The following is a 16,900-nucleotide window of genomic DNA, read 5'->3' on the forward strand; positions in this document are numbered from 1 at the left end:
CCCTACTTCACCATGCTCAAAGGAATATTCAATGTCTGCTTTTTTTTTACCCATCTATCAACCGGTGCCCTTCTTTGCGAGGCATTGGAAAACCTCCCTGGTCTTTGTGGTTGAATCTGTGTTTGAAATTCATTGCACGACTGAGGGACCTTACAGATAATAGTATGTGTGGGGTGCAGAGATTAGGAAGTCATACGTTTTTAAATGATAAACAGTATTATTGCACAGAGTGAATCCATGCAACTTACACTACATTACCGAAAGTATGTGGACACCTGCTCATCAAACATCTCATTCCAAAATCATGGGCATTAATATGGAGTTGGTCCCCCGTTTGCTGCTATAACAGCCTCCACTCTTCTGGGAAGGCTTTCCACTAGATGTTGGAACATTGCTGCAGGGACTTGCATCCATTCAGCCACAAGAGCATTAGCGAGGTCAGGCACTGATGTTAGGCGATTAAGCCTGGCTCGCAGTCGGCATTCCAATTCATCCCAAAGGCGTTCGATGGGATTGAGGTCAGGGCTCTGTGCAGGCCAGTCAAGTTCTTCCACACCGATCTCGACAAACCATTTCTGTATGGACCACTCTTTGTGCACAGGGGCATTGTCATGCTAAAACAGGAAAGGGCCTTCCCCAAAAGTTGGAAGCACAGAATCGTCTAGAATGTCATTGTATGCTGTAGCGTTAAGATTTCCCTTCACTGGAACTAAGGGGCCTAGCCCGAACCATGAAAAACAGCCCCAGACCATTATTCCTCCTCCACCAAATTTTAGAGTTGGCACTATGCATTCGGGCAGGTAGCGTTCTCCTGGCATCCGCCAAACCTGGCATCCGCGCGATTCATCACTCCAGAGAACGCGTTTCCACTGTTCCAGAATCCAATGGCAGCGAGCTTTACACCACTCCAGCCGACGCTTGGCATTGCGCATGGTGATCTTAGGCTTGTGTGCGGCTGCTCGGTCATGGAAACTAATTTCATGAAGCTCCCGACTAACAGTTCTCCCGACTAACAGCTCCTGACGAACAGTTCATTGCTTCCAGAGGCAGTTTGTAACTCGGTAGTGAGTGTTGCAACCGAGGGCAGACGATTTTTACGAGCTACGCGCTTCAGCACTCGGCGGTGCCGTTCTGTGAGCTTGTGTGGCCTACCACTTCACGGCTGAGCCGTTTTTGCTCCTAGACATTTCCACTTCACAATAACAGCACTTACAGTTGACCGGGGCAGCTCTAGCAGGGCAGAAATTTGACAAACTGACTTGTTGGAAAGGTGGCATCCTATGACGGTGCCACGTTGAAAGTCACTGAGCTCTTCAGTAAGGCCATTCTACTGCCAATGTTTGTCTATGCAGATTGCATGGCTGGGTGCTCGATTTTATACAACTGTCAGCAACGGGTGTAGCTGAAATAGGCTAGAATACATCAGTAGTTGAAGAGGGACTACTTTGTCTCTACAGACAGGGGGTAAACCACAGCATACTTCACACTGAGGAGGGATACACAACCTTCAGAGAGCCACAATCCAACCATCAAAAATCCTGTGGGTAAGTCTATGGCTACGTCCCAAATGGCACCCTATTCCCTATGTAGTGCACTACTTTTGACCAAGGCACAATATTGGGAATTGGGTGCCATTAGGGACACAGGCTCTCTCTCCAACCAATCACACAGTAGGTGTCCTGTCATTCTGCAAGCTGATTGGCTCACATAGCCGTTTCCATGCACAAGGGTGCCAAGTTTAATAAGCATTGTCATCATTGGTTGTTTTTACAGTAGCTACATTCATTAGCTAATGCACGCTCCAGAGAGAGAGAATGAGTATTATACTGTAGGAACAAAAAGTGACATTAGCAAACCACAAGGGCAGCATTGTTAGAGCAATGGTTAAGTAAGCGAATAAAATCTATGCATTCTGGTTCCAGTAACAATAAAATAGATCTCCATTGAGACACTACTTTAGTCTCCTTCATAATGACAGTGTATGCAGCCGTGTGTGTGTATGTGTGTATTCGTGTATGTGTGTGTGTGTGTGCGCGTGTTCACACGTGCATATGTGTGTGTGTGTGTCTGTCTACCCCGCTGCTTTCCTGGTCTCTGAACAAAACGTGCCGTGAAGACAAACTTTGAGAAAACGCACCCGAACATATCCTCTACCCTTCCCTTTAGGTTAGACTAACTAACTGGGGTTCATTTAGGCAGCCTGATTGGCAAGGGGTGGTTCCTCCTAGATTCACCAGTTAATTAGTTAATTAGCTCCAACAGCTTGCTAATGAGATGCCTATGCTGCCTGGTGCCTGGTGCAGAGAGAGAAGTACGAGAATCACAGGTGTGTAACACAGACACATACACAGACACACACATACACTATATATACAAAAGTATGTGGACAACCCTTCAAATTAGTGGATTTGGCTATATCAGCCATACCCGTTGCTGACAGGTGTATAAAATCGAGCACACAGCCATGCAATCTCCATAGACAAACATTGGCCGTAGAATGGCCTTACTGAAGAGCTCAGTGACTTTCAACGTGGCACTGTAATAGGATGCCACCTTTCCAAAAAGACAGTTCATCAATGTCAGCACAAGAACTGTTTGTTTCATGAAATGGGTTTCCATGGCAGAGTAGCCACACACAAGCTTAAGATCACCATGCGCATTCCCAAGGGTCGGCTGGAGTTGTGTAGAGCTTCCCGCCATTGAACTCTGAAATGCATAGTGCCAACTGTAAAGTTTGGTGGAGGAGGAATAATGGTCTGGGGTTTGTTTTTCATGGTTCGGGCTAGGCCCCTTAGTTCCATTGAAGGGAAATCTTAACGCTACAGCATACAATGACATTCTAGATGATTCTGTGCTTCCAACTTTGTGGCAATAGCTTGGGGAAAGCCCTTTCCTGTTTCAGCATGACAATGCCCCCATGCACAAAGCGAGGTCCATACAGAAATGGTTTGTCGAGATTGGTATGGAAGAACTTGACTGGCCTGCACAGAGCCCTCACCTCAACCCCATCGAACACCTTTGGGATGAATTGGAACGTCGACTGAGAGCCAGGCCTAATCAGTGCCCGACCTCACTAATGCTCTTGTGGCTGAATGGAAGCAAGTCCCCGCAGTAATGTTCCAACCTCTAGTGGAAAGCCTTCCCAGAAGAGTGGAGGCTGTTCTAGCAGCAATGGGGGGACCAACTCCATATTAATGCCCATGATTTTGGAATGAGATGTTTGATGAGCAGGTGTCCACATACTTTTGGTTATGTAAGTGGACACGCACACACACACGGTCTGAATTGAAAGATGCCCCAAATCCCTCCTTAATGTGTGCTCAGCATCAACTCCTATCAACTCCAATCTACTTTCAACTCCTATCAACTCCTATCAACTTTCAACTCCTATCAACTTCTATCAACTCCTATCAACTCCTTTCTACTTTCAACTCCTATCAACTCCTATCAACTTTCAACTCCTATCAACTTTCAATTCCTATCTACTCCTATCAACTTTCAACTCCTATCAACTCCTATCAACTTCTATCTACTCCTATCTACTTTCAACTCCTATCAACATTCAACTCCTATCAACTTCCATCAACTCCTATCAACTCCTTTCTACTTTCAACTCCTATAAACTCCTATCAACTTTCAACTCCTATCAACTTTCAACTCCTATCAACTACTATCAACTCCTATCAACTACTATCAACTCCTATCATCTCCTTTCTACTTTCAACTCCTATTACTTTCAACTCCTATCAACTCGTATCCCACTGCTCTGCATCTGTCAGCCTGTGGGCTGGAAATACAATACCTGTTGGGAGTGTGTGTGTTTCATGCATGTGTGTGTACGTGGAGTGAGTGAATAAGTATGTGTGTGTGTTTGTGTGTAAGTTGTAAGTGTGTGTACAGGTGTGAGTAAGTGTGTGTGTGAGAGGTGTGTGTACATGATTTAACTCCACAATTTACCTGGCTTAATTACAAGACGGCTCTGTCTGTGTAATCACCTGGGTGTGATTTGCATAGAGGGGAAGTAGGGTACGTGGTGTTTGTGTGTGTGTGTGTGTGTGGGGCCGGGTAAAGGGTATAACTACAGCTGTGAAGCTGAGCACCCTTGGCGAGGAGACAGGTGATGGAGCGGAGAGGGTAGAGGGGGCATGGCTCCGGTCACGCCAGCCTAGGAGGTGCCCTACCTGGGGGTGAGGGGCAGGGGGCTGGGGCTGGAGAACAGGCTGGAGCAGAGAGAGATGGAAAGATAGCAGGTGCTAGAGCAGAGGCCAGGATTTGAGAGAGAGAGAGAGAGAGAGAGAGAAGAGAGAGAGAGAGAGAGAGAGAGAGAGAGAGAGAGAGAGAGTGAGAGAGAGAGAGAGAGAGAGAGAGAGAGAGAGAGAGAGAGAGAGAGAGAGAGAGAGAGAGAGAGAGAAGAGAGAGAGAGAGAGAGAGAGAGAGAGAGAGAGAGAGAGAAGAGAGAGAGAGAGAGAGAGAGAGAGAGAGAGAGAGAGAGAGAAGAGAGAGAGAGAGAGAAGAGAGAGAGAGAGAGAGAGAGAGAGAGAGAGAGAGAGAGCGCAGGTGGGGCCTGGCCCTAGCAGGTCTCCTAGCAGCTGTTAAGAGGCTGTAGAGGGACGAGGGCCAGCTTGTGTTTGGCATGTGTGTGTGTTTGTGTGTGTATGTGCTGCTAGGAGACCTGTGTGAGTGTAAACGCATGAGTAACTCTCCTCTCTCCATCCTCCCATCTCGCCGTCCATCTACCCCCCTGTCCTTAGCTGTCTGGCTGTCTTCAGCCTTGTGCTCTCAAGGTCTGTGTGTGTCTGGTGTCCTCTTCTCTCTACTGTATATTATGGAGGGTTACCGTGGGTTAAGTAGGAAGGGGTCTTTCCCTGTCAATCAAAGTAGCCCTGACCAATCACGCAGCAGCCAATGGTCACATCCTTGACCTTGTCCTTCAGTGTTATTACCATTCTTAATGTATGTGTGTGTGTGTGTGTTTGTTTGTTTGTTTGTTTGAGGAGGTGTGTGCACATGTGACATGACTAACGCACACATTTGGCCGACGCATGCGCACGAATGAACACACACACACACACCCCACCCTCTCCGCTCCCTTCCCCTCTCCCCTCCCCAGACGCTGCGGTAGCGTAGTGAGGCAGCTGGAGCTCCAGAGAGCCAGGGGAAAACCAGGGGAAAATGGCCAGGATAGGAGAGAGGGAGGCAGGGGGAGTGAGAGGGAGGGTAGGGTAATGGTGTGAGGAAGGAGAGGTGATGGGGTGAATGTGTAACAAATGATCCGACGCTCAGTAGGATTTTTTCCTGTATTGAAGGTGCAGTAGCCATGAAACGATCTCTGTTCACAATGGAAACAAATGGAAATTACTAACTGTTCACTCATTTTGTACAGTGCCTAGTGAAAGTGTATACACCCCTTTGACAGTCTTCACATTGTGCTGCCTTAAAATTAAATCTAAAAAGGGATTACATTTGATTTTTTTTTCATACAGATCTACACAACCTACTCCACATTTTCAAAGTGAAAGAAAATTATAGAAAATATTTCTAATTAATGTTTATTATTTTCCAAAAATGTCTTGATAGCGTATGTCTTCACATCCCAGAGTTAATACTTGGTGGAAGCACCTTTGGCAGCCATTACAGCTGTGAATCGTTTTGAATAAGATTCTACCAACTCTAAGAGCAACATATGCCCATTGTTTTTGTCAAAATGGCTCCAGATGAGTACATTTGGTTGGGAATCATTGATGGACAGCAATATTCAAACCTTGTCTCTGATTTTCAAGCAAATTTAAGACTAGACAACTGAGACTAGACCACTCAGGAACACTCAACACCTCTTGGAAAGCCATTCTGGTGTGTGTGCAATTGTCTCGCTGAAAAATATAACTCTATCCCAGGGTTAAAATTCCTCAAAATGTTTACCTGGGCTTTGCTCCTTTTATTTATCTTTTGATCCTGACAAACTCCCCAGTCCCTGGCAGTGACAAGCATACCCATAACAGGATGCTGCCACCACAATACTTGAAAATACAGAGGGTTTTACTCTGTGTTGTGTTGTATTGGATTTAATTTAGGCCAAAAAGTTAATGCCTTTAGCGTGTTTCTTGCAGTATTACTTAATGGCCTTGTTGCAAACAGAATTAATTATTTGGAGTGGAGTTTTTAACACAGGCTTCCTTCTTTTCACTTGTCATACAGGCCAGTAATGTTGAGTGAATGCAATGTTGTTGATCCCATCGTATTTTCAAGTATTGTGGTGGCAGCAACATGTTATGGGTATGCTTGTCACCGTCAGCGACGCGGGAGTTTGTTAGGATCAAAATAAATATGAAAGGAGCAAAGCCCGGGTAAAAAGTTAGAGGAAAACCCACCTTAGTCTTCAGAAAACCTAACCCTGGGATAGAGTTTTATTTTTCTGCGGGACTATTACACACATTTTAATGCCAAAGACACACCAGAATGGCTTTCCAAGAGGTGTTGAGTGTTCCTGAATGGTTAAGTTTCTGTCCTGACTTAAATCTGCTTTAAAAAATCTGAGACAAGGTTTAAATATCGCTGTTCATCAGTGATCCCTAACCAAATGTACTGAGTTCGAGCAATTTTGACAAAAGCAATGGCTATATGTTGCCTAATAGTTGTGGCATGTTGGTAGATTCTTATTCAAAATTATTCACAGCTGTAATGGCTGTCAAAGCTGCTTCCACCAAGTATTAACTCTGGGGTGTGAAGACATACTTAATCAATACATCCTCATTTTATATTTCTTAGTAATTTGGACATATTTTTTTATTTGTATCTTTCACTTTGAAAATGTGGAGTAGGTTGTGTAGATCAGTAGGAAATAAATCCAATGTAATCCCTTTTTATTCGTAGCGACTGTATATCTGTACATGTATAAAAGTCACATTAAAAGTCAAGCAATAGTATCGAGATTAGTATTTACACAGCCACAAACCAGAGGCCTATGGGCCCTAGTCAAAATGTGTGCACTACATAGGGAATGGGGTGCCATTTGGGATGCACACTAGCTTACAGTCTGACTTGTTAATGGGACAAACACAAGAAATAGAAAGAGCTCACCATCAAACAGTCCAGGGATGATTCAGTGAGTGTCAGTCTCTAGTTGTGATGTATGTCCTAATATTATGTACTATGTTTCTCCACTTAGAAAGACGAGGTGTTTGAGATGTGATACATCTATCAGCATAATCTCACTCATCGGTCATCATTTAGACTGGACAAAGAGGGAGACAGGGACAGAGGGTAATGGAGGGAGACAGTGGGGAGAGAGAGGAGGGAATGAATGAAAGGATGAGAGAAACAGAGAATAATGGGTATAAAGAGGGTGGAGGGGAGAAGAGATGGAGGAGAGGACAGGAGAGAGGAGAATAGGAGAAATAAGGGAGGAGTAGAGAGGTGAGGGGAGGGGAGGGGAGAGAAAGAAGGTAGAGGAGAGGAGAGGGGGTAGTAAAGGGGGAGAGGCAGAAGGTAGAGGAGGAGAGGGGGAGAAAGGGAAGGTAGAGGAGAGGAGAGGAGAAGGGGAGGACAGGGACACTCAGAGGTGAAACAGCGTCTGGTGAACAGCGGAGGGGAACGACAGACGTGACATCACCGGCGGGAGAGGAGGGAGTGTAGGGAAGTAATTAGGTGACTGTGTGTGTGCTCATGTGTGTGTGTGTTTGTCAACGTGTGTGTGTCTCATTCAGGCCAGCGGCGGTGCTAATCTCTGCTCCCAGAAAAAAGAAATCGGCCTAGTTATTACTGTCGTCTCTCCCTTCCCTCCATTCTCCTTCCTCTCCTTTTCGGGACCTATCCCTCGTTCTCAAAGCCACACTCCGTTCTCTCTCCTTCTCCGTCTCTCCTGCTCTCCTTGACCCTCTCTCCTTCTCATCTACCTCGCTCTGTCTCTCCTCCGAGTCAGGAGGACTTTCGCTTATCAATTCTGCCCGGGGTTGCCATGGAAACGGTCCGGATGGACTGGGATAGGAGGAAGAAGAAGTGTGTGTGTGTGTGTGTGTGTGTGTGTGGAGGAAGGTTGTGGGGGTTCTCTCTGCTGGTGTCTTAATATCTCCTCTAGTCCTGTCAGGACCGATTTCAAACCACAGTCTGGTCCATAGAACCCGCTGTCACTCACAGGAACACACGCGCTAAGAGCCCACCAATGGTGCTAGCCTTTCTCTCACTAGGCAGTGTCCTGAATACGAATTCAGTTGACAATGCTGTCGGTGTGTATGTGTGTGTGCCGATGTTCTGGATAGGATACCACCACCAGACTATTGAACAGAATGTCTGTGTTTAATGGGAGGTGTATTCTGTGTGCTTGTGTGAGTGTGTGAGTGTGTGTCAGTGTGTGAGTGTGTGTGAGTGTGTGTCAGTGTGTGAGTGTGTGAGTGTGTGTATCCGTCCTGGCCCATATTGTATTATTGTACTGTGAATGAATGTGTGCTTCACTGCAGATTGAAAAAGCAGCTCTGCAGGTCTTATTTTTAGCATCACAGGCAAATTCAGCCTTTCTCCTCTTTCTTTCTTCCCCCTCTCTCTTCTCTCTCTACCGCCTCTCTTCCACTACCCCCTCCATCTCATCTCTTTCACTCTCTTTTCTCATCTCTCAATGCCTTTTCTTGCCCTCTGTCCATTCACCTCCCCTCAATCTCTGTCACATACACACACACACACACACATTACACACAAGCCTAACACCCTCTCTCCTTTTCTGTTCTACAATGTTTGTCTCTAAATAGATTAATATTTTCTGCTCATCCCTCCCTCTTTCCAGCTCTTTCTCTCCATCCCTCTCTTCTCTCGGAGTAGTCCCAGGTCCCAAAGCGGTAGTGGTTTAAAAACCTCATTCCAGTTGAAGTGACGTATGTACTGTACGTATGTGTCACTAAGGCAGCAGAGGCAAGGTCATGCGCTAGCTCGGCAGGCTCTCAGCAGCGCTACGTTATGCTATGTACATAAATGATATATTTAACACAGAGAAAGGAATTCCCTCCTGTAGACTCGGGCAGGGCAGCTAGCCTGCTACAGCACTAACAGGCTACTGTTACGCTTAAAGCTATTAGCATTTTCCTATGTGGCTTGTGTTGGAATGTAGCGATAGCATAGAGTCAGGCATTGTAGCGGTTATTGCTAAGAGCTATGTATGAGATTCCTATACGAGTGTCCACACTGTGGCTTGTGTATTGAAAAGTAGCACTAGCTATATAGCAATAGCTACATACTGTATAGAGCCAGTGTACCTCTTTAAAAATGCTACTGTGAAGCTAAAAGCTATAAAGAGCCATTATTTTGTGAATTTCCACACTCTGGCGCCATGCTACTGTAGCTTAGTAGAGTTATTACTGTGGTATTACCGTAGTAACCATTGTTGTCACTGGCAACCGGATGCTGGTCATGGTTTCAATCAGAGAGTCGGAAAGACGGAGGTGAGGGGTTGATTTGTTCACACGCACACACACACACACAGTTTTTATCAATGCTACAGACAGAGGGTGGTTGAGAGGTGGTTTAAATCAGAGAGAAGAAACAGACAGAGCAGGTTCAAACATGACAGACACTGGTACAGGGAAAAAGTGCCTGAGGGATGGATGGAGGAGGGGAGGAGGGAGTAGAGGAGAGAGAGGAAGTGTGATGAAAGTCACCTGGTCAAAGACTGATGTGGAGACTGGGAGAAATATGAGAGCTGGAGCTGGTGATGTTTCAAAACCATGAATGATAGGCTACAGTATATGGTATATAATTAAGCAATAAGGCCCGAGGGGGTGTGGTATACGGCCAATATACCACGGCTTATAGCTGCTCTTATGCACGACGCAACGCAGAGTATCTGGATACAGCCCTTAGCCGTGGTATATTGGACATATATCACAAACCCCTGAGGTGCCTAATTACTATCATGAACTGGTTACCAACGTAATTAGAGCAGTAAAAATACATGTTTTGTCATACCCGTGGTATATGATCTCATATACCACGGCTGTCAGCCAATCAGCATTCAGGGCTTGAACCACCCAGTTTATAATGTAGATTCATGTCATGGGTGTAATTGAATGGTATACAGCTAATGTCATCAGGGGATGTATTCTATGGTAATAGGGGATAAAACCACCAGACACTAAACAGGTTGTTTAAAGGGATACTTTTTATCTACTTCCCCAGAGTCATATGAACTCATGAATACCATTTTTATGTCTCTGTGTCCTGTATGAAGGAAGTTAGAGGTAGTTTTGCAAGCCAATGCTAACTAAGTCTATGGATATCTACTAGCATGCTAGTGTCATGAAGTAGATAAAGGGTCTCATTGCCAAAATCCCGAAGTATCCCTTTAAGAGACAAACATAGGTGTAGTGGTTCCACAAATCAATGGTCTCTAAGGGGCTCTAAGTGAGAATGTGAATTCAGTGAATATCAGGATTCACTCCTACCACTGTAATAGGAGCACAACAGTGTTAGAGCTGAAGGATTCAGACTAAAACAGTTAGAGCAGGTCACAGCAACCTCACTGACTGATAGAGGACATACCCTTCATTTACCCAACATTACTGGGAGTGTGTGTGTGTGTGTGTGTGTGTGTGTGTGTGTGTGTGTGTGTGTGTGTGTGTGTGTGTGTGTGTGTGTGTGTGTGTGTGTGTGTGTGTGTGTGTGTGTGTGTGAGAAAGTGAGAGAGAGAGAATAACACAGGGATGAACACACACATGCACACATGCATGCACACACACACAAACACACACACACACACACACCCTAGGTTCCACATATTACATGTTACTGCACTCCTCCTGTGCCCTTCTCAATTAATAATGAACCGACAGGCCCTTCCAAATCACCATGATCAGCGTCTGAGATCACACACAAAGCCTTACAACCTACACTATTCAGGATGGACACACACACACACACGTACACACTAACACGCACACACACACACACACAGATACGCATGCATGTACACACACACACACACACACACACTAATTTCACATTAATATGTCATTCATCGCATTGGATATATGAGAAATAAATCTGTTATAATAAAGTGAAATTGTGTGTGTGTGTGTGTCTAGAACAGACTATGGGAGGCACACAGTACTACATAGTGCCATGACTACATGGAACTCTATTCCATATCAAGTAACTCATACAAGCTGTCAAATCTGATTTAAAGAACAGACAAAAATACCTTATGGAACAGCGGGGACTGTGAAGACACACAAACAGGAACAGACACAAGCTTACACACACACATGATAACATACACACTATACACACATACGCACTATACACACACGTACACATGGATTTTGTGTTGTAGATATGTGGGAGTAGAGTACACTTAATGTGTTATGAAATCTGTTGTGAAATGTAATGTAATGTTTTTGAAATTGTACATAACTACCTTAATTTTGCTGGACCCCAAGGAAGAGTAGCTGCTGCCTTGGCAGGAACTAATGGGGATCCATAATATACAGTGGGGAGGACAAGTATTTGATACACTGCCGATTTTGCAGGTTTTCCTACTTACAAAGCATGTAGAGGTCTGTAATTTTTATCATAGGTACACTTCAACTGTGAGAGACGGAATCTAAAACAAAAATCCAGAAAATCACATTGTATGATTTTTAAGTAATTAATTTGCATTGTATTGCATGACATAAGTATTTGATCACCTACCAACCAGTAAGAATTCCGGCTCTCACAGGCTCCATGCAAGATCTCACCTCGTGGGGCATCAATGATCATGAGGAAGGTGAGGGATCAGCCCAGAACTACACGGCAGGACCTGGTCAATGACCTGAAGAGAGCTGGGACCACAGTCTCAAAGAAAACCATTAGTAACACACTACGCCGTCATGGATTAAAATCCTGCAGCGCACACAAGGTCCCCCTGCTCAAGCCAGCGCATGTCCAGGCCCATCTGAAGTTTGCCAATGACCATCTGGATGATCCAGAGGAGGAATGGGAGAAGGTCATGTGGTCTGATGAGACAAAAATAGAGCTTTTTGGTCTAAACTCCACTCGCCGTGTTTGGAGGTAGAAGAAGGATGAGTACAACCCCAAGAACACCATCCCAACCGTGAAGCATGGAGGTGGAAACATCATTCTTTGGGGATGCTTTTCTGCAAAGGGGGACATGACGACTGCACCGTATTGAGGGGAGGATGGATGGGGCCATGTATCGCGAGATCTTGGCCATCAACCTCCTTCCCTCAGTAAGAGCATTGAAGATGGGTCGTGGCTGGGTCTTCCAGCATGACAACGACCCGAAACACACAGCCAGGGCAACTAAGGAGTGGCTCCGTAAGAAGCATCTCAAGGTCCTGGAGTGGCCTAGCCAGTCTCCAGACCTGAACCCAATAGAAAATCTTTGGAGGGAGCTGAAAGTCCGTATTGCCCAGCGACAGCCCCGAAACCTGAAGGATCTGGAGAAGGTCTGTATGGAGGAGTGGGCCAAAATCCCTGCTGCAGTGTGTGCAAACCTGGTCAAGACCTACAGGAAACGTATGATCTCTGTAATTGCAAACAAAGGTTTCTGTACCAAATATTAAGTTCTGCTTTTCTGATGTATCAAATACTTATGTCATGCAATAAAATGCAAATTAATTACTTAAAAATCATACAATGTGATTTTCTGGATTTTTGTTTTAGATTCCATCTCTCACAGTTGAAGTGTACCTATGATAAAAATTACAGACCTCTACATGCTTTATAAGTAGGAAAACCTGCAAAATCTGCAGTGTATCAAATACTTGTTCTCCCCACTGTATACAAATACAAATACAAAATGCTGACAGTTACAGGAAGTGTACGAAACAAGCAGCTTTTACTGCTGCTTTTTTAAGCATGATGGTGTTGCCGTTGTTTTTTAAACCAGTACCGGTTACCGTCAGACGGAGACCAACATCGTTTTTGTGAGAAGACCAATTTCCAGAATGTCTCATTCTCTGACAAACACCGCTGTAGCTCGGTCACCTTCCACCGCAGATGCAGAAGTCCGCCATAGGCGGATGCAGTGGATTGAGATACAGCCAGTGCATAAAAACAAATATCTCTAGCTAAAATTGACGGATTTTGATGGAGATTTTTGTATTACAGTAAGGGAAAGAAGTATTTGATCCCCTGCTGATTTTGTACGTTTGCCCACTGACAAAGACATGATCAGTCTATCATTTTAGTGGTAGGTTTATTTGAACAGTGAGAGACAGAATAACAACAAAAAAATCTAGAAAAACGCATGTCAAAAATGTTACTAATTGATTTGCATTTTAATGAGGGAAATAAGTATTTGACCCCTCTGCAAAACATGACTTAGTACTTGGTGGCAAAACCCTTGTTGGTCAGACGTTTCTTGTAGTTGGCCACCAGGTTTGCACACATCTCAGGAGGGATTTTGTCCTACTCCTCTTTGCAGATCTTCTCCAAGTCATTAAGGTTTCGAGGCTGACGTTTGGCAACTTGAACCTTCAGCTCCCTCCACAGATTGTCTATGGGATTAAGGTCTGGAGACTGGCTAGGCCATTCCAGGACCTTAATGTGCTTCTTCTTGAGCCACTCCTTTGTTGCCTTGGCCGTGTGTTTTGGGTCATTGTCATGCTGGAATACCCATCCACGACCCATTTTCAATGCCCTGGCTGAGGGAAGGAGGTTCTCACCCAAGATTTGATGGTACATGGCCCCGTCCATCGTCCCTTTGATGCGGTGAAGTTGTCCTGTCCCCTTAGCAGAAAAACACCCCCAAAGCATAATGTTTCCACCTCCATGTTTGACGGTGGGGATGGTGTTCTTGCGGTCATAGGCAGCATTCCTCCTCATCCAAACACGGCGAGTTGAGTTGATGCCAAAGAGCTCAATTTTGGTCTCATCTGACCACAACACTTTCACCCAGTTCTCCTCTGAATCATTCAGATGTTCATTGGCAAACTTCAGACGGGGCTGTATATGTGCTTTCTTGAGCAGGGGGACCTTGCGGGCGCTGCAGGATTTCAGTCCTTCACGGCGTTGTGTGTTACCAATTGTTTTCTTGGTGACTATGGTCCCAGCTGCCTTGAGATCATTGACAAGATCCTCCCGTGTAGTTCTGGGCTGATTCCTCACTGTTCTCATGATCATTGCAACTCCACGAGGTGAGATCTTGCATGGAGCCCCAGGCCGAGGGAGATTGACAGTTCTTTTGTGTTTCTTCCATTTCCGAATAATCGCACCAACTGTTGTCACCTTCTCACCAAGCTGCTTGCCGATGGTCTTGTAGCCCATTCCAGCCTTGTGTAGGTCTACAATCTTGTCCCTGACATCCTTGGAGAGCTCTTTGGTCTTGGCCATGGTGGAGAGTTTGGAATCTGATTGATTGATTGCTTCTGTGGACAGGTGTCTTTTATACAGGTAACAAACTGAGATTAGGAGCACTCCCTTTAAGAGTGTGCTCCTAATCTCAGCTCGTTACCTGTATAAAAGACACCTGGGAGCCAGAAATCTGTCTGATTGAGAGGGGGTCAAATACTTATTTCCCTCATTAAAATGCAAATCAATTTATAACATTTTTGACATGCGTTTTTCTGGATTTTTTGTTGTTGTTATTCTGTCTCTCACTGTTCAAATAAACATCCCATTAAAATTATAGACTGATCATTTCTTTGTCAGTGGGCAAACGTACAAAATCAGCAGGGGTTCAAATACTTTTTTCCCTCACTGTATGTTACTTAGATTGACGCACCGGTGCGTCAATACTTAGGCCATAGCATTAAATAGAACATGTATGATACATCTCTATGACTCAGTTATACAGTACCGTATGGGTGCTAGTTGTTTCAAAAGTGCAGCATGTCTGAGAAGTCTGACACTCACTTTTTATCTACTTTTATCTTCTTTTATCTTCTATCTAAGATGAAAGTCTTGTGATCTATTTTCCTCTGCTCTGCTCTGCGTTGGTGTGTAGTTAAAGTGAGAAATAGGGAAGTATATTACTGACCCTATAAAGATGCCTGGGACAACTTTAATTTGCATGACTACGCCTCGCTCCAATATTTCTGTCTTGTAAAAATAAATATATACTCTGTCTGCACACAAAGCACTTGCATCAGATCAGACCAATCGATGCCAGACCTTACATCAGAGGAACTCTGCAGACAAGAGCAATCAACAGTGGAATTATGTGTAGGAGAAACCTTGGAGAACACAGATAGTTGAGAGGACGGGAGATATTTCCTCCGTATTGCAATTCTCCTTCATTATCTTTTCCCATCAGTGGTCAGTGAAGACATGGAGGAAATAGGCCATTTCAGATAGCTGGGAAACAGAGTGTGTGGGTGTGTTTATGTGTGTGGTATGTGTGCGCGCATTCTACGTGCACTTTGTGTGTGGTGTGTGTGTGCCAGACCTGGGCAGAAAGTAGTTCAATTTTATAGTTTATTTAAAAATACCAACTTTTGAAATAATCAAGGCAGTCAAATATAGTTGATATAGAGTTTCAACTAAAAGGCAACTATTTTCTTTGATATTCAAATACTGTTCTCAGAAAAACAAATCATATTTAGAAGGTATTTGAATATATGCAAGTTATTTGAAAACAAAAATATGTATTTGATGGTTGCCAAATATTTGATGAAGAACCAAAATCTACAACAGTTAGTTGAATTAGTCTAAATATATGCTCATAACCACATGGTTTCGAGGGCTTTAAGATGTGAATCTTAAAATAGCCTATAACCTAGTATTAAATACATGAGGGACATGGAATCCCCTCAACATTAGACACTTATGCAGTTTCAAAATTACTAACAAATATATTTTCATAATGAGTGAGTCATAAGGTAATACAGTATTACTCGACATGAAGTTCTTGTACACGTGTAGTAACTTTGGGATTATTACAATAGCAACATTGTTGTTACATAGGACTTTGCTTTATAACTGCATAATAATGGAGTTATTACACAAGTGGAATAAGGAACAGTCACTATTCCTCGTGTAATGTAGTTACAAAAACTCTCAGCTCATTACTATGCAATTACAAAAGTATTATGTAACAACATGCTAATATAATTTTTCTCCAAAAGTAATTACAGTTTTGTTACACGGGTACAAGAACAGTGTTACTGAGAGTGCTAACAGTAACAAAATGGGGGCCTGTTGATGAGAATTTACAGAATGTTCAGATAGAAATGTATTGTGTAGATCAAACATGACTGTCAGATAGATTGGAATAGTATAAGCGATTGTGTGCTTTATTCATTCTATTTCTATCTTCAGCATGCAGTTCCAGATACAGCTCTGCCATTAGTTGAAGGCAGACAATCCAATAGTTTCTCAAAAGTAGTCACTCAAATATATTTTTTAAAGTAGTCATTTTGGGGGGGAAAATAGTTACTTTCCACAAAGTATAGTTAAAACTATAGTTATCCCAGGTCTGGTGTGTGTGTGCAATGCGTGCTACGTGCACTGTTTGTATTTGCGGTGTGTGTGTGTGTGTGTGTGTACTTTGCTTTATCCTGGCCAGGTCGCAGTTGTAAATCAGAACTTGTTCTCAACTGGCTTGCCTGGTTAAATAAAGGCGAAAAAACAAACATTATATATATAATAATTCAGATCTTACCAAGAACGCCCAGACGGTAGTTCATAGTGACCACAATAACGTTGCCGTAGGCGGCGAGGACACTGGCGTCAAACATGTTTCCTGTTCCTTCCATGTAAGAGCCTCCATGGATAAACAGCATCACTGGCTTCTTCCTACGGTCACGGATGTCTTCAGACACAACACACACACACACACACACACACACACACACACACAAGAAGAGGGAGACAAATAGAAATCGGAAGTCAATGAATGTTCCTCCATCACGAACAAAGAACAACTCTAAAGCCATGTACCTGTAGAATCAATACAACATCATCAGTGTGAATTCAG

At 44.0% G+C, this 16,900-nt stretch overlaps 1 protein-coding gene across 1 annotated transcript in view; it reads right to left on the bottom strand.

Annotated features, from left to right (window-relative positions):
• nlgn2a (neuroligin 2a) overlaps positions 1–16,661 on the bottom strand; it is a gene marked incomplete at both ends in the record, with an annotated part of 77,412 nt that extends 60,751 nt beyond the window's left edge. The window contains one exon of the mRNA XM_084165821.1: positions 16,586–16,661. Within this exon, the coding sequence (XP_084021947.1) occupies positions 16,586–16,661 (76 nt within the window). The remainder of the gene's footprint in view (positions 1–16,585) is intronic.
• Between the last annotated feature and the right edge of the window lie 239 nt (positions 16,662–16,900).

The sequence above is a fragment of the Coregonus lavaretus genome (genome assembly GCF_964263955.1).
Source record: "Coregonus lavaretus genome assembly, chromosome: 7".
Classification (NCBI taxonomy): Eukaryota; Metazoa; Chordata; class Actinopteri; order Salmoniformes; family Salmonidae; genus Coregonus; species Coregonus lavaretus.